The sequence below is a fragment of the Pristiophorus japonicus genome, chromosome 27, assembly GCF_044704955.1.
Source record: "Pristiophorus japonicus isolate sPriJap1 chromosome 27, sPriJap1.hap1, whole genome shotgun sequence".
In the NCBI taxonomy this organism is placed as follows: domain Eukaryota; kingdom Metazoa; phylum Chordata; class Chondrichthyes; family Pristiophoridae; genus Pristiophorus; species Pristiophorus japonicus.
In genome coordinates, this window is record NC_092003.1 from 15,400,518 (window position 1) to 15,421,842 (window position 21,325).

At 55.8% G+C, this 21,325-nt stretch overlaps 1 protein-coding gene across 1 annotated transcript in view; it reads left to right on the forward strand.

Annotated features, from left to right (window-relative positions):
• The first annotated feature begins 210 nt into the window (after window positions 1–210).
• Window positions 211–21,325, forward strand: part of LOC139239349 (NF-kappa-B inhibitor epsilon-like) — a 32,326-nt gene continuing 11,211 nt past the window's right edge. The window contains exons 1-4 of the mRNA XM_070868027.1: window positions 211–654; window positions 14,098–14,200; window positions 19,160–19,415; window positions 20,962–21,050. Coding sequence (XP_070724128.1) covers window positions 344–654; window positions 14,098–14,200; window positions 19,160–19,415; window positions 20,962–21,050 — 759 coding nt within the window. The 5' untranslated portion in view covers window positions 211–343. The remainder of the gene's footprint in view (window positions 655–14,097; window positions 14,201–19,159; window positions 19,416–20,961; window positions 21,051–21,325) is intronic.

The following is a 21,325-nucleotide window of genomic DNA, read 5'->3' on the forward strand; positions in this document are numbered from 1 at the left end:
GTGTTACCCACTGAGCCAGGGCCGAGCCTGCCGTGAGAGGGAGCTGTTGCAATGAGAGCGCTTGTGGTTTGCCTGACTGCGCGTTAAAGGGGAAGGAAGCTGGCTTGAACCTCGCCTTTAATGTCATTGGCGGGGAGCCACCAGGGAGGGGGCGGGCGAGGAACGGGCAGGGGAGGAGGGCTTCTCAGGGGGAAGTTCCAGACTTGCAGGACTTGTTTCGGGACCTGGTGTGTGTGTGTGCGTGTGTGTGTGTGCAGACGCAGGCTGTGAGCAGAAGGCAGCGGCTTCGAAGAGAAGCAAGCCTGCGAGCTCCACAACAAGCGGGGCAAAGCCGGTTGCGGAAATGGCCCTGACCCTGGGCAGCGGCGGCAAGGGCGGCGAGGCATCGGCGAAGGCGGGGGAGCACGGGTGGCGATGTGACTCGGGGCTCGGGGGCGAGGCACAGCCCCAGCAGCAGCCCTGGGGACCAGGCCCCAGCCTGAGCCTCCAGTGCCACTCGGCGGAGGAGTGCTGCAACTCGGCCTACGACTCGGCCTACGACTCGGGCCTGCTGGACAGCTTCGACTCCCGATGCTCCCTGGGGCCCAGCGACAAGGCTCCGGCCCAGGAGGGGCACTTCGACCCCTGGGGCTACCTGAGCGAGGAAGGAGACACGTAAGTTGCCCCAGTTCTTTCAGCCCTCGGCTCCAGCAGGGAGGCAAGCCTGCGTCGCCCGGGTAAAGTGAACCATTTCACTCCTTCCACCTGAGAAAGACGTGCATTCATCTAGCGCCTTTCTCCACCGCTGGGCTTCTCAAAGCGCTTCACAGCCAATGAAGCACTTTGCGAAGCGTGGTCGCTGTTGTAATGTGGGAAACGCGGCAGCCCATTTGCGCACAGCAAGCTCCCACCAACAGCAATGTGATAATCACCAAATAATGTTTTTTAGTGATGTTGATTGAGGGATAAATATTGGCCCCAGGACACCGGTGGGAACTCCCCCTGCTCTTCTTCGAAATAGTGGCCCTGGGATCTTTTACATCCACCCGAGAGGGCAGACGTCTCATCCGAAAGACGGCACCTCCGACAATGCGGCGCTCCCTCAGTACTGACCCTCCGACAGTGCGGCGCTCCCTCAGTACTGCCCCTCCGACAGTGCGGCGCTCCCTCAGTACTGCCCCTCCGACAGTGCGGCGCTCCCTCAGTACTGCCCCTCCGACAGTGCGGCGCTCCCTCAGTACTGCCCCTCCGACAGTGCGGCGCTCCCTCAGTACTGCACCTCCGACTATGCGGCGCTCCCTCAGTACTGCCCCTCCGACAGTGCGGCACTCCCTCAGTACTGCCCCTCCGACAGTGCGGCGCTCCCTCAGTACTGCCCCTCCGACAGTGCGGCGCTCCCTCAGTACTGCCCCTCCGACAGTGCGGCGCTCCCTCAGTACTGCCCCTCCGACAGTGCGGCGCTCCCTCAGTACTGCCCCTCCGACAGTGCGACGTGCCCTCAGTACTGCCCCTCCGACAGTGTGGTGCTCCCTCAGTACTGCCCCTCCGACAGTGCGGCGCTCCCTCAGTACTGCCTCTCCGACAGTGCGGCGCTACCTCAGTACTGCCCCTCCGACAGTGCGGCACTCCCTCAGTACTGCCCCTCCGACAGTGCGGCTCTCCCTCAGTACTGCCCCTCTGACAGTGCGGCGCTCCCTCAGCACTGCCCCTCCGACAGTGCGGCGCTCCCTCAGTACTGCCCCTCCGACAATGCGGCGCTCCCTCAGTACTGCCCCTCCGACAGTGCGGCGCTCCCTCAGTACTGCCCCTCCGACAGTGCGGCGCTCCCTCAGTACTGGCACTGGGAGTGTCTGCCTGGACTATGGGGCTGGAGTCTCTGGAGTGGGACTGGAACCCACGACCCTCTGGCTCGGTGGCGAGAGGGAGAGAGACGCCCAGTGTGCCAGGGCTGATACCTAAGGCAGCACACGATGGTTCTGGGTGTGGAGTTTGGGATTTTCGTGCCCCTAGCCCGGCCATTTCCACCTTCCATGACCCCGGGTCACCCAGTTAGAAATTCTGGCCCGTCATCATCCTCGCCTCTGAGTCAGAAAGTCGCGCCATTGGCATGATGCTGGAGGTCTGGGCCTGTACCACCTCCCATGGGATCAGTGCAGGCCAGGGAGGCCATTCAGGCCCTCTTAGCCTCACCCCTCAGAATGGCCCTCCGCTTCTCCCCTCCGTCACAGCGTGCCAATCGGCTCTGGTATGAGTCCTGGAGGCAGTGGGGCCCACTGCTCTCCAGGGGGGGTCCCTTTAACCTGTCGCTCGATCGCTGTGCAGAGCAGAACCTGCAGCTATCACTCCCCAAGTTACTTCTTACTGATTTCATTCTGTTTCACCACCCCCCCCCTGCCTCCGCTCCCGATTTAAGATACAGGAGTCAAAAACCGACGGAGGGGAGGGGAGTTGGCCGGAACTTTAGTCCGTTTCGCAATCTTTACTTTCATTCTCGTGAGCTTTCTGCAGTCACCATCACAGGCAGCCCCTCGGAATCGAGGAAGACTTGCTTCCACTCTTAACATGAGTCCTGAGGTGGCTCAACAGTCCAATACGGGAACCACAGTCCCTGCCACAGGGACAGTCGTTGAAGGAAAGAGTGGGTGGGACAGGTTTGCCGCACGCTCCTTCCGCTGCACACTCTCGGCGACGAGACTCGAGGTGCTCAGCGCCCTCCCGGATGCACTTCCTCCACTCAGGGCAGTCTGGTCTTTGGCCAGGGACTCCCAGGTGTCGGTGGGGGATGTTACACTTTATCAGGGAGGCTTTGAGGGTGTCCCTTGTAACGTTTCCTCTGCCCACCTGGGGAACGCTCGCCGTGAAGGAGTTCCGAGTAGAGCGCTTGCTTTGGGAGTCTCGTGTCTGGGGCATGCGGACGATGTGGCCCTGCCCAGCGGAGCTGGTCGAGTGTGGTCAGTGCTTCGATGCTGGGGATGTTGGCCTGGCCAAGGACGCTGATGTTGGTGCGTCTGTCCTCCCAGGGGATTTGCAGGATCTTGCGGAGACATCGCTGGTGGTATTTCTCCAGTGACTTGAGGTGTCTACTGTACATGGTCCATGTCTCTGAGCCATACAGGAGGGCGGGTATTACTACAGCCCTGTAGACCATGAGCTTGGTGGCAGATTTGAGGGCCTGATCTTCAAAACACCATCTTCCTCAGGCGTCCGAAGACTGCACTGGCGCACTGGAGGTGGTGTTGGATCTCGTCGTTATTGCCTGCTCTTGTTGATAGGAGGCTCCCGGAGTATGGGAAATGGTCCACGTTGTCCAGGGCCGTGCTGTGGATCTTGATGAGTGACAATTAGCGTTGAGGTGGAAGGTGAGGGGGAGGAGGGGGCTGGGGGTGTATGTGTCGTGGTTTGAGATCAGGATGGAGGGTCCTTGAATAATGTAATTACGTTCCCCGTCCTGCCCAGGCTGGGCCAGTGAACTGGATTCTGTTTCACTTTCAAATGAAATATTCGTGCTTGTACCTTCAGGAAAAGTGGGTCTGCAGGTCCAGCAAGGGTCAGGGAGGCCATTCGGCCCCTCATACTCATCCACCTAGAGACGCCCTACCGAGCCCCATCGCAGTGTCTGATTGGTTCTCAGGTGACTCCATCTTTGCGCCCACTACCATCCATCTTGGAGTCCGTTCCATGTGTCGAACCCTTTCACTGTGTGAAAAGCGCCCTGGTCTCATCACAGAAACTTACAGCACGGAAGGAGGCCATTTCGGCCCATCGTGTCCATGCCGGCCGACCAAAAGCTACCCAGCCTAATCCCACTTTCCCGCTCTTGGTCCGTAGCCCTGTCGGTTACAAGTGCACATCCAAGTACTTTTTAAATGTGGTGAGGGTTTCTGCCTCTACCACCCTTTCAGGCCGTGAGTTCCGCCCCAGACCCCCACCACCCTCTGGGTGAAGACATTTCCCCTCAAATCCCCTCTAAACCTCCCCCCAATTACTTTAAATCTATGCCCCCTGGTTGTTGACCTCTCTACCAAGGGAAACAGGTCCGTCCTATCCACTCTATCCAAGCCCCTCATAATTTTATACACCTTAGTGAGTCCCAGTTCTCTCTCCTGCTTTGAACCTGTGTTCCCTTGTCCTCCTCTCCCAATCTAAACTAATCCCGATTTATCGATTTCCCCCGGCCTGCCCCACGCTATTTTACGTCCCTCTGTTCGATCACCTCTCTGTGCTTCATTTAAAGGCTCGAACCCTCATCCATCCTGTTATCTCCAGGCTCATCTCATCCAACGCCTCCCATCCTCCACCCCACATAAACTTCAGCTCATCCCAAACCATGCTGTCCTAACTCGCACCGAGTCCCGCTCACCCATCACCCCCTGTGCTCGCTGCCCCGTGTCCTAACTCGCACCCAGTCCCGCTCACCCATCACCCCCTGTGCTCATTGCCCCGTGTCCTAACTCGCACCGAGTCCTACTCACCCGTCACCCCCTGTGCTCGCTGCCCCATGTCCTAACTCGCACCAAGTCCCGCTCACCCATCACCCCCTGTGCTCGCTGCCCCCGTGTCCTAACTCGCACCGAGTCCCGCTCACCCATCACCCCCTGTGCTCGCTGCCCCGTGTCCTAACTCGCACCGAGTCCCGTTCACCCATCACCCCCTGTGCTCGCTGCCCCGTGTCCTAACTCGCACCAAGTCCCGCTCACCCATCACCCCCTGTGCTCATTGCCCCGTGTCCTAACTCGCACCGAGTCCCGCTCACCCATCACCCCCTGTGCTCACTGCCCCGTGTCCTAACTCGCACCGAGTCCCGCTCACCCATCACCCGCTGTGCTCACTGCCCCATGTCCTAACTCACACAGAGTCCTGCTCACCCATCACCCCCTGTGCTCACTGCCCAGTGTCCTAACTCGCACCGAGTCCCACTCACCCATCACCCCCTGTGCTCATTGCCCCGTGTCCTAACTCGCACCGAGTCCCGCTCACCCCATCATCCCCTGTGCTCGCTGCCCTGTGTCCTAACTCGCACCGAGTCCCGCTCACCCATCACCCACTGTGCTCACTGCCCTGTGTCCGAACTCGCACCAAGTCCCGCTCACCCATCACCCCCTGTGCCCGCTGCCCCCGTGTCCTAACTCGCACCCAGTCCCGCTCACCCATCACCCCCTGTGCTCATTGCCCCGTGTCCTAACTCGCACCGAGTCCCGCTCACCCATCACCCCCTGTGCTCACTGCCCCGTGTCCTAACTCGCACCGAGTCCCGCTCACCCATCACCCCCTGTGCTCGCTGCCCCCGTGTCCTAACTCGCACCGAGTCCCGCTCACCCATCACCCCCTGTGCTCACTGCCCCCGTGTCCTAGCTCGCATCGAGTCCCGCTCACCCATCACCCCCTGTGCTCACTGCCCCCGTGTCCTAACTCGCACCGAGTCCCACTCACCCATCATCCCTTGTGCTCGCTGCCCCCATGTCCTAACTCGCACCGAGTCCCGCTCACCCATCACCCCCTGTGCTCGCTGACCTGCATTGGCTCCCGGTCTGGCAACGCCTCAATTTCAAAATTCTCATCCTTGTTTATAAATCCCTCCGTGGCCCTTGCCCCTCCCTATCTCTGTAATCTCCTCCAGCCCCACAACCCCCCGAGATGTCTGCGCTCCTCAAATTCTGCCCTCCTGAGCATCCCTGATTATAATCACTCCACCATCGGTGGCCGTGCCTTCAGCTGCCTGGGCCCCAAGCTCTGGAACTCCCTCCCTAAACCTCTCTGCCTCTCTCTCCTCCTTTAAGATACTCCCTTAAAACCGACCTCTTTGACCAAGCTTTTGGTCACCTGCCCTAATACCTGCTTATGTGGCTTGCAGTCTGTAATGTGTGCCCCCGTGAGCATGCTCACAGGCTGGTAGAGCTGTTGAGGTGGGAGGGGCTTAGCCAGTCACCTGATGTTCACAAGACTCAATAAAACCCCGGCCAGTTGGGTTCGGGGGATCCACGATGGGGCAGGTGGTTGTGAGCCTGGTGGATGAACTGATAATGTGTAGTGTGATTGTTAAACCTTTGTTAATAAACCGACTAGTTCTTAATAGCAATGTGTTGCTATGGATTCTTGAGCAAAGAACCCATGAAGCAAATACATTACAAGGTCAATTTAGTATCTGCTTTTGCTCCGGCAAAGAGCATTGGGATGTTTTACTTGGTAAAGGAGCAAGTTATTGAACATGCTGAGGTTCGATGGTCTCCCCTCGAACCCCCTCCCCCAGCATGACGTACCTATTGTGTTCCTAACACAGATGAGACAGCACACAAGGAGGTTAAAGTAACAGTGACCTCAGTCTTTAATACGACACTCCAGAGTGAGGAACAGGCCTTAGGGGCCGGCTTATAAACAGTGATCCCAAGGGATGCTGGGATCCCTTGGGACTTCAGGGGATGCGCTCCCTGGTGGCGGAACATGGGAGTGCATGCTTTACAGATACACAACATCACTCCCCCCCCAAAGTCAAAGTGAAAACTATTTCCAAGGTGAGGCGGTCGGGAGCCTTTCTTTCCCTGGTGGACCGCCTCGGTACAAATGTCTGTTCTGGTGTGTTGGCTGTGCCCTCGCTGGGCTGGCGTGTTATTGGCCCTGCAGGGCTGCTGGGTGAGCCTGGCCTTGCTGGGCTCTTGGGCGTGATGGGTTCGATTCCCTGGTCCGGGGTGGTGTCGTTGATCGTTTGGGTGTGTGTTGTGGGCTCGATAAAGGTGGTTTCTGCTGTGGGTTGTTCAGGGCAGTCTGTGAACCGCAGCCTCGTTTGGTCCAGGTGTTTTCTGCAAATTTGTCCATTGTCTAGTTTGACTACAAACACCCTATTCCCTTCTTTAGCTATCACCGTGCCCGCGATTCACTTGGGACCATGTCCATAGTTTTGCACATACACAGGGTCATTCAGATCAATTTCCCGTGACACAGTGGCGCGACCATCATTTACATTTTGCTGCCGCCTGCTCTCTACCTGATCATGCAGGTTGGGGTGAACCAGCGAGAGTCTGGTTTTAAGTGTCCTTTTCATGAGTAGCTCAGCCGGGGGCACCCCTGTGAGCGAGTGGGGTCTCGTGCAGTAGCTGAGCAGTACTCGGGACAGGCGGGTTTGGAGTGAGCCTTCTGTGACTCGTTTAAGGCTCTGTTTGATTGTTTGTACTGCCCGCTCTGCCTGCCCATTGGAGGCTGGTTTAAACGGGGCCGAGGTGACATGTTTGATCCCATTGCGGGTCATGAATTCTTTAAATTCGGCACTGGTGAAACATGGCCCGTTGTCACTGACCAGTATGTCAGGCAGGCCGTGGGTGGCAAACATGGCCCTCAGGCTTTCAATGGTGGCGGTGGTGGTGCTTCCCGACATTATTTCACATTCAATCCATTTTGAAAAAGCATCCACCACCACCAGGAACATCTTACCAAGAAACGGGCCCGCATAGTCGACATGGATCCTCGACCATGGTCTGGAGGGCCAGGACCACAAACATAGTGGTGCCTCTCTGGGCGCGTTGCTCAAGTGAGCACACATGCTGCATTGCCGTACACAGGACTCTAAGTCAGAGTCGATACCGGGCCACCACATGTGGAATCTTGCTATTGCTTTCATCATTACTATACCGGGTATGTGCTGTGGAGATACGAGATGAACGTCTCCCTGCCCTTTTTTGGTAGCACTACGCGGTTACCCCACAACAGGCAGTCTGCCTGAATGGACAGCTCGTCCTTTCACCACTGGAACGGTTTGATTAGCTCATGCATTTCAACGGGGATACTGGCCCAGCTCCCATGCAGTACATAGTTTTTTACTAGGGACAGCAGAGGATATTGGCTGGTCCAAGTCCTAATCTGGCGGGCCGTGACAGGTGATTCATCATTTTCAAATGCTTCCATGATCATCAACAAGTCTGCGGGCTGCGCCACCATCAACAAGTTTGCAGACTGCGCCATTTCCACCCCCGTGGTGGGCAATGGTAGCCAACTGAGAGCATCTGCACAGTTCTCGGTGCCGGGCCGGATGGTATAGTTATAGGCTGATAGCGCGAGTGCTCACCTTTGTATTCGGGCTGAGGCATTAGTATTTATCCCCTTGTTTTCAGCGAACAGGGATGTGAGGAGCTTGTGATCGGTTTCCAGCTAATTTGAGGCCAAACAGGTACTGATGCATTTTCTTTACCCCGAACACACACGCTAATGCCTCTTTCTCAATCATGCTGTAGGCCCTCTCAGCCTTAGACAAGCTCCTGGAAGCATAGCCGACAGGTTGTAACTTCCCCGCAACATTAGCTTGTTGTAATACACACCCGACTCCGTACGACGACGCGTCACATGCTAGCACAAGTCTTTTACACGGGTTATACAATACAAGCAGCTTGTTGGAGCATAAAATGTTTCTGGCTTTCTCAAAAGCAATTACTTGTTTTTTTCCCCATACTCAGTTCTCACCTTTGCGCAATAACACATGTAGGGACTCTAAAAGGGTGCTTAACCCCGCTAGGAAGTTACCAAAATAGTTGAGGAGTTCCAGGAACGACCGCAGCTCCGTGACGTTCTGTGGCCTGGGTGCATTCCTGATAGCCTCTGTCTTGGCGTCTGTGGGCCGAATGCTGTCCGCCGCGATCTTTCTCCCCAAAAACTCCACTTCTGTTGCCATGAAGACGCATTTCGACCTCTTCAGCCGCAACCCTACGCGATCCAGTTGCTGGAGATCCTCCTCCAGGTTTTGTAAGTGCTCGGCGATGTCCCGACCCGTGACCAATATGTCGTCCTGAAAGACCACCGTGTGTGGTAACGACTTGTGTAGGCTCTCCATGTTTCTCTAGAAGATTGCTGCAGCCGACTGAATTCCAAACGGGCATCTGTTGTAGATGAACAGTCCCTTGTGCGTGTTGATGCAGGTGAGGCCTTTCGAAGACTCCTCCAGCTCCTGCGTCATGTAGGCCGAAGTCAGGTCAAGCTTGGTGAATGTCTTGCTTCCTGCCAGCGTCGCAAATAGGTCGTCTGCCTTAGGTGGTGGGTATTGGTCCTGTAGCAAGAAACGATTAATAGTTACTTTAGAATCGCTGCAAATCCTGACCGTGCCATCACTTTTGAGTACTGGAACAATCGGGCTGGCCCACTCGCTGAATTCCACTGGGGAGATGATGCCCTCGCGTTGCAGCCTGTCCAGCTCGATTTCCACTCTCTCCCTCATCATGTGAGGTACCGCTCGCACCTTGTGGTGAATGGGTTGTGCCTCTGGGACCAAGTAGATCCGCACCTTCGCCCCGGAAAAGTTTCCAATGCCTGGCTCAAAAAGGTACGGAAATTTGTTAAGAACCTGGGTACATGAGGCCTCATCGACATGTGATAGCGCTCAGATGTCATCCCAGTTCCAGCGGATTTTGCCCAGCCAGCTTCTTCCAAGCAGTGTGGGGCCATCGCCCGAGACAATCCAGTGTGGCAGTTCGTGCACCATGCCCTCGTAGGTGACCTTGACCATGGTGCTGCCCAGGACAGTGATAAAGTCTTTGGTGTACGTTCTCAGTTTCGTGTGGATGGGGCTCAGGGCTGGTCTGAATGCCTTGTTGCACCACAATCTCTCAAACATCTTTTTACTCTTGATGGATTGGCTAGCGCCAGTGTCCAGTTCCATGGCTACGAGTAAGCCATTCAATTTTACGTTTAGCATTATAGGTGGACATTTCAGCATCTGCCTCCTCTCTCTGAGGCTCGAAATTGCTTTGATCCACCATGGACCGATCTTCCTCTGCCACGTGGTGGTTAGCAGGTTTTGCAGAGCTTGCAGCTCGTCTGCAAGCTCGTTGTAGGTGCCCCATTGTTCCACAGCTCTTGCAAGCATACCCTTTGAAGCGGCATGAATAGGCTGAATGAAAACCTCCACAACGCCAACAAGGTGTGATTTGCCTTGCATTCATCCTTTGTTGCGGACTCTGAGTCATCTGGGTCACCTGAGGCCTGCTGGCAGTTGCAGACTCGTGGGTTCTGCCCTGTACACTTCTGCTCGCAAACACAGTTCCAGTTATTTTATGAACATTGCTAGCACTTGTGTGCTGAGCGATTTGCTTGGTGTTATCACTGGTGGACATAAACGCCTGTGCTCTCCAATGGCCTTACTGAGGGTCGGTGTCTATACAGTCAAAAGTTTTCGTAGGATGGTCTCGTGGCCAATGCCCAGTATAAAACAGTTTTTGAGCATTTGCTCCAGTTAGCCATCAAACTCACATTGTCCTGCGAGTCACCTTAGCTCGGCGATGTAGCTCGCCACTTCCTGACCTTCAGATCGCTGGCACGTGTAGAACCGATACCTCGCCATCAGCACGCTCTCCCTCGGGTTAAGATGCTCGCCAACCAGTGTACACAGCTCCTCATACGACTTATCTGTGGGTTTCACCGGAGCCAGAAGATTTTTCATGAGGCTGTAGGTCGATGCCCCGCAGACTGTGAGGAGGACCGCTCTCCTTTTTGCAGCGCTTCCTTCTCCGTCCAGCTCCTTGGCTACAAAGTACTGGTCTAGCCATTCGACATAGGCTTCCCAGTCCTCACCCACTGAGAACTTCTCCAGGATGCCCACAATTTACTGCACATTTGCGTTGGATTCATATTCTCGTCGCCAGTTATTGTGCTCCTAATACAGATGAGGCTGCACACAGGGAGGTTAAAGTAACAGTGGCCTCAGTCTTTAATAAGACACTCCAGAGTGAGGAACAGGCCTGAGGGGCCGGCTTATATACAGTGCTCCCAAGGGATGTTGGGATCCCTTGGGACTTCAGGGGATGAGCTCCCTGGTGGCGGAACATGGGAGTGCATGCTTTATAGATACACAACAGTATCAGACTTTAGGAGCTCAGCCATGATTGGGAATGCTGTCCGGGCTGCATCTGCTAACACTGACCGATCCCTCCGTCATCCCTGACTATAATCTGCTTTTTGGACTGACTCTCACCAAGGACACACTGTCCCCGTATCCCCATCGCTGGGGGACACTCACTGTTCCGCGGGAGCGAGTGTCCACTCGTCAGGGTGTGTGTCCGTAGCTACGATTCCTGACTCGGTGCCTCAGCAACTCTCTCTCTTCCTCGCCTCTAAGTCAGAAGGTCGTGGGTTCGAGTCCCACTTCACAAACTTGAGCACATAATCCAGGCCCACACTCCTGTGAAGTACTGAGGGAGCGCCGCACTGTCGGAGGGGCAGTACTGAGGGAGTGCCGCACTGTCGGAGGGGCAGTACTGAGGGAGCGCAGCACTGTCGGAGGGGCAGTACTGAGTGAGCGCCGCACTGTCAGAGGGGCAGTACTGAGGGAGCGCCGCACTGTCGGAGGGGCAGTACTGAGGGAGTGCTGCACTGTCGGAGGGGCAGTATTGAGTGAGTGCCGGACTGTCGGAGGGGCAATACTGAGGGAGCACCGCACTGTCGGAGGGGCAGTACTGAGGGAGCGCCGCACTGTCGGAGGGGCAGTACTGAGGGAGCGCCGCACTGTCGGAGGGGCAGTATTGAGTGAGTGCCGGACTGTCGGAGGGGCGGTACTGAGAGAGTGCCGCACTGTCGGAGGGGCAGTACTGAGGGAGCGCCGCACTGTCGGAGGGGCAGTACTGAGGGAGCGCCGCACTGTCGGAGGGGCAGTACTGAGGGAGCGCCGCACTGTCGGAGGGGCAGTACTGAGGGTGTGCTGCACTGTCGGAGGGGCAGTACTGAGGGAGTGCTGCACTGTCGGAGGAGCAGTACTGAGGGAGCGCGCACTGTCGGAGTACCTTCACGGATTGCTGCACAGCCTCGCTCCTGTGCAGCTGACAGGGACCAGCTGCGAGGGTATCTCGGGGGGGTAAATGGAGTGAAGCTGCAAATCAGCCGTGGGGTGATTGAAGGGGGGAAAGTGCTGCATGATTTAAGTGTAACAAAGTCTCGAGGGACTGAATGGTGCAACATAATTATATTCAACCGACACGTCTGTAATTACATAGTTGCTCCCTCCATCCCTTCTTAAATAACAGAATATCATTTGCAAATCTTCCAACCTAAAGGCACAATTCCCAAATCTAGAAAATCATGACTAATATGTCTATAAGATCCTCACTTACTTCCCCTACAACTATGGGGTGGAAACCATCAGATCCCGAAACTTTGACAATCTTAAGTCCCATTATTTTCTCCATTAACATTTTTTAACTACGTTCATCCCCTTGTACCGCTGGTATGTTGTCCGCTGCCTCGGCTGTGAAAACGGACACAAAGGTACTCATTTAACAAGTCTGCCATTTCCTTGTTGTCCATTAGAGTAGATCGGGAAGAAACAGCTCCCAGGGGCAGGAGGGTCGGTAACCAGAGGGACACAGATTGACGATAATCGGCGATGGAACCAGAGGGGGAGATGGGGAGAATGTTTTTACGCAGCGAGTTGTTGTGATCGGGAACAGATTCAATAGTGACTTTCAAACAGGAATTGGATAAATACTAGAAGGGGAAATATTTGCCGGGCTGTGGGGAAAGGACAGGGGGAGTGGGACTGATTGGGATTATTGCATCGCTTGGATAGCAAGTTTGCTGATGATACAAAGCTCGGTGGGAATGTAAGTTGTGAGGGGGATGCAAAGAGGCTTCAAGGGGATATAGACAGTGAGTGGGCAAGGACATGGCAAATGGAATATAATGTGGAGAAATGTGAAGTTAGCCACTTTGGTGGGAAAAATAGAAAAGTAGAGTATTTTTTAAATGGTGATAGATTGGGAAGTGTTCAGAGGGACCTGGGTGTCCTTGTACACCAATCACTGAAAGTTAACCTGCAGGTACAGCAAGTGATTAAAGCAAATGGTATGTTGGGGTTTATTACAGGAGGATTTGAGTGTAAGAGTAAAGACGTCTTACTGCAATTATACAGGGCCCTGGTGAGACCACACCTGGAGTATTGTGTACAGTTTTGGTCTCCTTACCTAAGGAAGGATATACTTGCCATTGAGGGAGTGCAACGAAGGTTTACCAGACTGATTCCTGGGATGGGGGGATTGTCCTATGAGGAGAGATTGAGCAGACTGGGCCGATATTCCCTGGAGTTTAGAAGAATGAGAGGTGATCTCATTGAAACAGACACAATTCTTACAGGGCTTGACAGGGTAGATACAGGGAGGGTGTTTCCCCCGGGCTGGGGAGTCTAGAACCAGGGGTCACACAGTCTCAGGATAAGGGGTCGGCCATTGAGGACTGAGATGAGGAGGAATTACTTCACTCAGAGGGTGGTGAATCTTTGGAATTCTCTGCCCCAGAGGGCTGTGGAGGCTCAGTCTCTGAGTATATTCAAGGCTGAAATCGAGAGATTTGATATTTAGGGAATCGAGGGATATGGGGATCGGGCGGGAAAGTGGAGCTGAGGTCGAAGATCAGCCGTGATCTTATTGAATGGCGGAGCAGGCTCGAGGGGCCGAATGGCCGACTCCTGCTCCTATTCCTTATGTTCTTTCAAATAGCCGGCACAAGCACGAAGAGCCGAATGGCCTCCTAATGTGCTGTATAAGTCTATGGTTCTCGAGAAGCAAATTGGACACGTTGGCCCAAAACTGAAAGATGGTTATCTGGGCCGCGGCTTAAAGGGGCACTGATGGGGCTCCCTCTTCATAAAATGAACGGAGGCACAGTGGCACGGTGGTTATCCGACTGAACCAGTAATGCCGAGGCCTGTGCTAACGTTCTGCCGAGACCCTGAGTTCGAATCCCACCACGGCAGTTTGAGAATTTAGATTTCAGTTTGAACTAGCCTGGGAGCAGCAAAAGTGACCTTGAAGCTGTCATAAACACCCAGCCGGTTCACTGATGTCCCTTTAGCGAAGGAAACCCGCTGCCCTTACGCCGTCTGGGCCTACACGTGACTCCAGTCCCACACCAACGCGGTGACCGTAGGCTGCTCGATGAAATGGCCAAGCATGGCACACAGTTGCATCAAACCATCAGCGGCTCACCACCACCTTCTCACGGGCAACTGGGGAGGGGCAATAAATGCCAACGTTGCCAGCGACTCCCACATCCCGGGAATGAGCGTGTAAGGAGTGTTGCTGGGTTGTTCCATAGTACGAGGGTTTGGGAAACCAACATTCCTGCCTTTTACTAACACTTAATTCTACCTTTTTTCAGATTCCTCCATCTCTGCATTATTCACGAGGCTGAGGCGCTGGCCCTGGCTCTCATCAGACAATCCAAGGCGGAGTATCTCGACTGGCAGAACGACCTATTTCAGGTAAATAGCCTTGAACAGGCCTCGTCAGCAATGGTTCAGTGGATATCTCTTTCGCTCTTGCCTCTGAGTCAGAATTGAGCCCATAATCCAGGCCGACATTCCCATTGCCAGTGCTGAGGGAGCGCCGCACTGTCGGAGGGGCAGTACTGAGGGAGCGCCGCACTGTCGGAGGGGCAGTACTGAGGGAGCGCCGCACTGTCGGAGGGGCAGTACTGAGGGAGCGCCGTACTGTCGGAGGGGCAGTACTGAGGGAGCGACGCACTGTCGGAGGGGCAGTACTGAGGGAGCGACGCACTGTCGGAGGGGCAGTACTGAGGAAGCGCCACACTGTCGGAGGGGCAGTACTGAGGGAGCGCCGCACTGTCGGAGGGGCAGTACTGAGGGAGCGCCGCACTGTCGGAGGGGCAGTACTGAGGGAGCGCCGCACTGTCGGAGGGGCAGTACTGAGGGAGCGCCGCACTGTCGGAGGGGCAGTACTGAGGGAGCGCCGCACTGTCAGAGGGGCAATACCGAGGGAGCGCCGCACTGTCGGAGGGGCAGTACCGAGGGAGTGCTGCACTGTCAGAGGGGCAGTACCGAGGGAGTGCCGCACTGTCGGAGGTCCTGTCCTTTGGATGAGACATTAAACCGAGGCCCTGTCTGCTCTCTCAGGTGGATGTAAAAGACTCCTCGGCCTATTGGAAGAAGAGCAGGGGGGAGTTCTCCCCGGTGTCCTGGGCCCAATATTTATCCTTCTGCCAACATCACTAAAACCGATGATCTGGTCATTATCACATTGCTGTTTGTGGGAGCTTGCTGTGCGCGAAACTGCTTGCCGTGTTTCCCACATTACAACAGTGACTACACTTTAATAGTACTTCATTGAGTGTAAAACACACTGGGACGTCCGGTGGTGGGGGAAGGCGAGAGTGAAGCCTTTGTTTCGTGGGCTGAGGAGCTCGGGGCTGGGCGTGTAACTGAGACGCTCAGTTACAGTGTGGTTTCCCGGCATTGCGCTGAACAGGGAGACTCCCTGAGGAAAGCCCCCGCCCTCAAGCCGTGTCTGAGGTGAGTTATACCGTGAGGCGAGAGACGGAGGGAATTTCAATCGGCCAGACCCAGGCCGTGTGATATTGGAGCATCCCTGCGCCTTACTCCTGGCAGAATGTCCCGAGGCGCGTCACGCACCGATTTACCTTGGCGTTAAGCGGGCAAACGCCTTCAGTCATTTTGTGCATAGCACGATCCCACAAACAGCGATGAAATGAACAACCGGTCCATCAGCCTTCGGTGCTGTTGCTTAAAGAACTGTGGCCAAGGACACCAGGAGAACTCGCCCTGCTCGTCTTCCAATCCGGTGGGATTTAAGATTTTATGTCTTGACTTGAAACAGACCTTCAGCCCCATGTAAACACCTTTCTCTCACCTCATCCACAAAACAATATTCTCGCACGCCAGGATGCTTCATGTTGTTTGAAATAAAATCTCACCTCTGCTCTTCCCAGAAGCATTGACATTTTCAGGAGATCATTCGGCCCATCATGTGTGTGCTGGTTCTCTGCTAGACCAATCCCAAACTAATCCAACTCTCTCCCCATAGCCCTGTATCAATCCCAAACTAATCCCACTGCCCCGCTCTCTCCCCATAGCCCAGTATCAATCCCAAACTAACCCAACTCTCTCCCCATAGCCCAATATCAATCCCAAACTAATCCAACTCTCTCCCCATAGCCCTGTATCAATCCCAAACTAATCCCACTGCCCCGCTCTCTCCCCATAGCCCAGTATCAATCCCAAACTAATCCAACTCTCTCCCCATAGCCCAGTATCAATCCCAAACTAAGCCAACTCTCTCCCCATAGCCCAGTATCAATCCCAAACTAATCCAACTCTCTCCCCATAGCCCTGTATCAATCCCAAACTAATCCCACTGCCCTGCTCTCTCCCCATAGCCCTGTATCAATCCCAAACTAATCCCACTGCCCTGCTCTCTCCCCATAGCCCTGTATCACTCCCAAACTAATACAACTCTCTCCCCATAGCCCTGTATCAATCCCAGACTAATCCCACTGCCCCACTCTCTCCCCATAGCCCTGTATCAATCCCCAAACTAATCCCACTGCCCCGCTCTCTCCCCATAGCTCTGTATCAATCCCAAACTAATCCCACTGCCCCGCTCTCTCCCCATAGCCCTGTATCAATCCCAAACTAATCCCACTACCCCACTCTCTCCCCATGGCTCTGTATCAATCCCAAACTAATCCCACTGCCCCGCTCTCTCCCCATAGCCCTGTATCAAACCCAGACTAATCCCACTGCCCCGCTCTCTCCCCATAGCCCTGTATCAATCCCAGACTAATCCCACTGCCCCGCTCTCTCCCCATAACCCTGTATCAATCCCCAAACTAATCCCACTGCCCCGCTCTCTCCCCATCGCCCTATATCAATCCCAGACTAATCCCACTGCCCCGCTCTCTCCCCATAGCCCTGTATCAATCCCAGACTAATCCCACTGCCCCGCTCTCTCCCCATAGCCCTGTATCAATCCCAAACTAATCCCACTGCCCCGCTCTCTCCCCATAGCCCTGTATCAATCCCAGACTAATCCCACTGCCCCGCTCTCTCCCCATAGCCCTGTATCAATCCCAGACTAATCCCACTGCCCCGCTCTTTCCCCATAGCCCTGTATCAATCCCAAACTAATCCCACTGCCCCGCTCTCTCCCCATAACCCTGTATCAATCCCCAAACTAATCCCACTGCCCTGCTCTCTCCCCATAGTCCTGTATCAATCCCAGACTAATCCCACTGCCCCGCTCTCGCCCCATAACCCTGTATCAATCCCAGACTAATCCCACTGCCCCACTCTCTCCCCATAGCTCTGTATCGATCCCCAGCTAATCCCACTGCCTCGCTCCCCATAGTCCTGTATCTTCCTCTGCTGCAATACCTATCCAATTTTCCCTGAAAAGGTACAATGGTCTCTGTGTGACCCACTCTTTGTCAGAAAGCATTGCACGCTCGAACAGCCCTGGGTATGCAGACGTTTCCTGCAGCCTCTCTGCTCACTCTCACTGAGAATGTTAAACTGATGATCCCTTGTCAGTGACTCTCCAACCAGAGGCAATAACCTTTCCCTGCTCATCACATCAAAACCATTTGTTTTTAAATCTGTATTACTTCGCCTCTCAGCTTGCTCTGCTCTGGTGGAAGTATCTCAAGTCTGTCGACCCCCAGCCCGGGCACCATGCTGGTGAATCTACCGCACCCACCGCCTTCAACACTCACTCCCTCCACCACCGGCGCCCCCTGGCTGCAGTGTGCACCGTCTACAAGATACACTGCAGCAACTCGCCAAGGCTTCTTCAGCAGCATCTCCCAAACCCGCGACCTCTACCGCCTAGAAGGACAAGGGCAGCAGGCGCATGGAAACACCACCACCTCCACGTTCCCCTCCCAGTCACACACACACCATCCCGACTTGGAAATATATCGGCCGTTCCTTCATCGTCGCTGGGTCACAATCCTGGAACTCCCTCCCTAACAGCACTGTGGGAGCACCTTCACCACACGGACTGCAGCGGTTCAAGAAGGCGGCTCATCACCACCTTCTCAAGGGGCGATTAGGGACGGGCAATAAATGCTGGGCCTTGCCAGCGACGCACACATCCCGGGAATTTTTTTTTTAATGTTCTTTCTATAATGGGGATCGCTAAACTGCACACAGTTCTCTAACGGAGTTAGGTGTCGAATATGGCTCAGTTGTTATCGCTCACTCGCTCGCCTTTGAGTCAGAAGGTTGTGGGTTCGAGTCCCACTCCAGAGACTTGAGCACAAAATCTAGGCTGATAATACCTGAGGGAGCACCGCACTGTCGGAGGGGCGGTACTGAGGGAGCACCGCACTGTCGGAGGGGCAGTACTGAGGGAGCACCGCACTGTCGGAGGGGCAGTACTGAGGGAGCACCGCACTGTCGGAGGGGCAGTACTGAGGGAGCGCCGCATTGTCGGAGGGGCAGTACTGAGGGAATGCCGCACTGTCTGAGGGGCAGTACTGAGAGAGTGCCGCACTGTCAGAGGGTCAGTACTGAGGGAGTGCCGCACTGTCTGAGGGGCAGTACTGAGGTAGTGCCTCACTGTCGGAGGGGCAGTACTGAGGGAGTGCCGCACTGTCTGAGGGGCAGTACTGAGAGAGTGCCGCACTGTCGGAGGGTCAGTACTGAGGGAGTGCCGCACTGTCTGAGGGGCAGTACTGAGGTAGTGCCTCACTGTCGGAGGGGCAGTACTGAGGGAGTGCCGCACTGTCTGAGGGGCAGTACTGAGGGAGTCCCGCACTGTCGGAGGGGCAGTACTGAGGGAGCCCCGCACTGTCGGAGGGGCAGTACTGAGGGAGCCCCGAACTGTCGGAGGGGCAGTACTGAGGGAGCCCCGCACTGTCGGAGTGGCAGTACTGAGGGAGCGCTGCACTGTCGGAGGGGCTGTCTTTCAGTTGAGACCTTAAACTAAGATCCCCTTCTGCCCTCTCAGGTGGACGTAAAAGATCCCACGGCCACTATTTCGAAGAAGAGCAGGGGGAGTTCTCCCCGGTGTCCTGGGGCCAATATTTATTCCTCAGTCAATATCACTAAAATAAATCAGCTGGGCATTATCACATTGCTGTGTGTGGGAGCTTGCTGTGCGCAAATTGGTCGCTGCATTTCCCACATTACAACAGTGACTACACTCCAAATGTATTTCATTGGCTCTAAAGTGCTTTGGTGCGATGTAATACAGAGCTCCCCCTAGTGGCCCACTGTTCCCCATGTTGTGGCCTACTATGGTACTGCAACTACTGTATGTAATAAAAAGATCATGTGACAAGTTGCCGTGCAGCCATTTTGTTAGTGTTTGTGATGTTGTGGAGAATATATCGCAGCCCTGAGGCTGTGTCCAAATTGCAAATTCTTTCTTTCTGCCTGAGCACTGTTCCCTGTGGATTTCAGACGCCCCTGCACCTGGCCATGTACACGCGGCAGGCGGGCATCGTGCGCCGGCTCGTGCTGGCGGGATCGGACACGGCGCTGCAGGACCGCAACGGCAACACGGCGCTGCACCTGGCCTCCCTGTACCGCCTGGAGGAGTGCGCCCGGGCGCTGACACGCCCCGTCACGGACAAGGAGCGGGCGCAGCTCGCGTGGGACGCGCCCACCGCCCCCGCAGCCCCGCGGGCTCGCAGCCTCGAGCGATACAACTGGCAAGGTACTGCGTCCACGGGGGAGGGCGAACGGGTACAGCGTTCCGTGAACACGACCGTCGTCGCCGCCAAACGTATCGGGCAGGATTCGCGGTTGTGGTTTCTTCGGGACGGTAAAGTTAGCGCCCGGGAACGGTTTGCCCCTCAGTGGGTGAGTTTGGGCAGCTGGGCCCTGAGTCAGGGGGCGCTTCGCTCAGGGAGGCGTTGTACACCCCTCTCGTGGGGCGTTAGGGGGGGGAAACTCCCGAGCTAAAGAGCTGGGCCGGGAGCGCTCCCAGAGACTGTCGGAGGGGCAGTGCTGAGGGAGCGCCGCACTGTCGGAGGGGCAGTACTGAGGGAGCGCCGCACTGTCGGAGGGGCAGTACTGAGGGAGCGCTGTACTGTCGGAGGGGCAGTACTGAGGGAGCGCTCCCAGAGACTGTCGGAGGGGCAGTACTGAGGGAGCGCCGCACTGTCGGAGGGGCAGTACTGAGGGAGCGCTCCCAGAGACTGTCGGAGGGGCAGTACTGAGGGAGCGCCGCACTGTCGGAGGGGCAGTACTGAGGGAGCACCGCACTGTTGGAGGGGCAGTACTGAGGGAGTGTCGTGCTGACAGAGGGGCAGTACTGAGGGAGCACCGAACTGTCGGAGGGGCAGTACTGAGGGAGCGCCGAACTGTCGGAGGGGCAGTACTGAGGGAGCGCCGCACTGTCGGAGGGGCAGTATTGAGGGAGTGCCGCACTGTCGGAGGGGCAGTACTGAGGGAGCGCCGCACTGTCGGAGGGGCAGTACTGAGGGAGCACCGCACTGTCGGAGGGGCAGTACAGAGGGAGCACCGCACTGTCGGAAGGGCAGTACTGAGGGAGCGCCGCACTGTTGGAGGGGCAGTACTGAGGGAGTGTCGTGCTGTCAGAGGGGCAGTACTGAGGGAGCACTGAACTGTCGGAGGGGCAGTACTGAGAAAGTGCCACACTGTCGGAGGGGCAGTATTGAGGGAGTGCCACACTGTCGGAGGTGCCGTCTTTCGGATGAGATGTTAAACCGAGGCCCTGTCTGCTCTCTCAGGTGGATGTAAAAGATCCCAGGGCACTATTTTGACGAAGAGCAGGGGGAGTTCTCCCCGGTGTCCTGGGGCCAATATTTATCCCTCAATCAACATCACTAAAACAGATTATCCGGTCATTATCACATTGCTGTGTGTGGGAGCTTGCTGTGCGCAAATTGGCTGCTGCGTTTCCCACATTACAACAGTGACTACACTCCAAAAGTACTTCATTGGCTGTAAAGCGCTTTGGGATGTCCTGAGATTGTGAAAGGCGCTATCTAAATGCAAGTCTTTCCGTTATAACACACACGTACGGTGGGCAACGATACTTGGACCGCGGTTGTGATTGGCTAACGCTGGTATAGAGCTTTACGCGACTGACCCTGAGGGAAGGCTTGCCCCGGGAGGGTCCAAACCAGGCCCTGCCTTCCTCACACTCACCTGGCCGCAGTGCGGAGTGGCACAGTGCGATCCCGCTTGTGTCCAGGTTCCTGACTGACTTGTGTCTTTGTGATTCCTTTGGGCAGGGATGACCTGTTTACACGTGGCCGTGCTCTGCCGCAACGTTGCAATGGTGGAGCTCCTGCTGGCCTCAGGGGCGAGAGTCAACACCCAGGTGAGACTAAGCACCAAAACGCTGCACACCCACCTCACCGATCACACACCCACCTCACCGATCACACACCCCCTCACCGATCACACACACCTCACCGATCACACACCCGCCTCACCGATCACACACCCACCTCACCGATCACACACCCCCTCACCGATCACACACACCTCACCGATCACACACCCCTCACCGATCACACACCCCCTCACCGATCACACACACCTCACCGATCACACACCCCTCACCGATCACACACACCTCACCGATCACACACC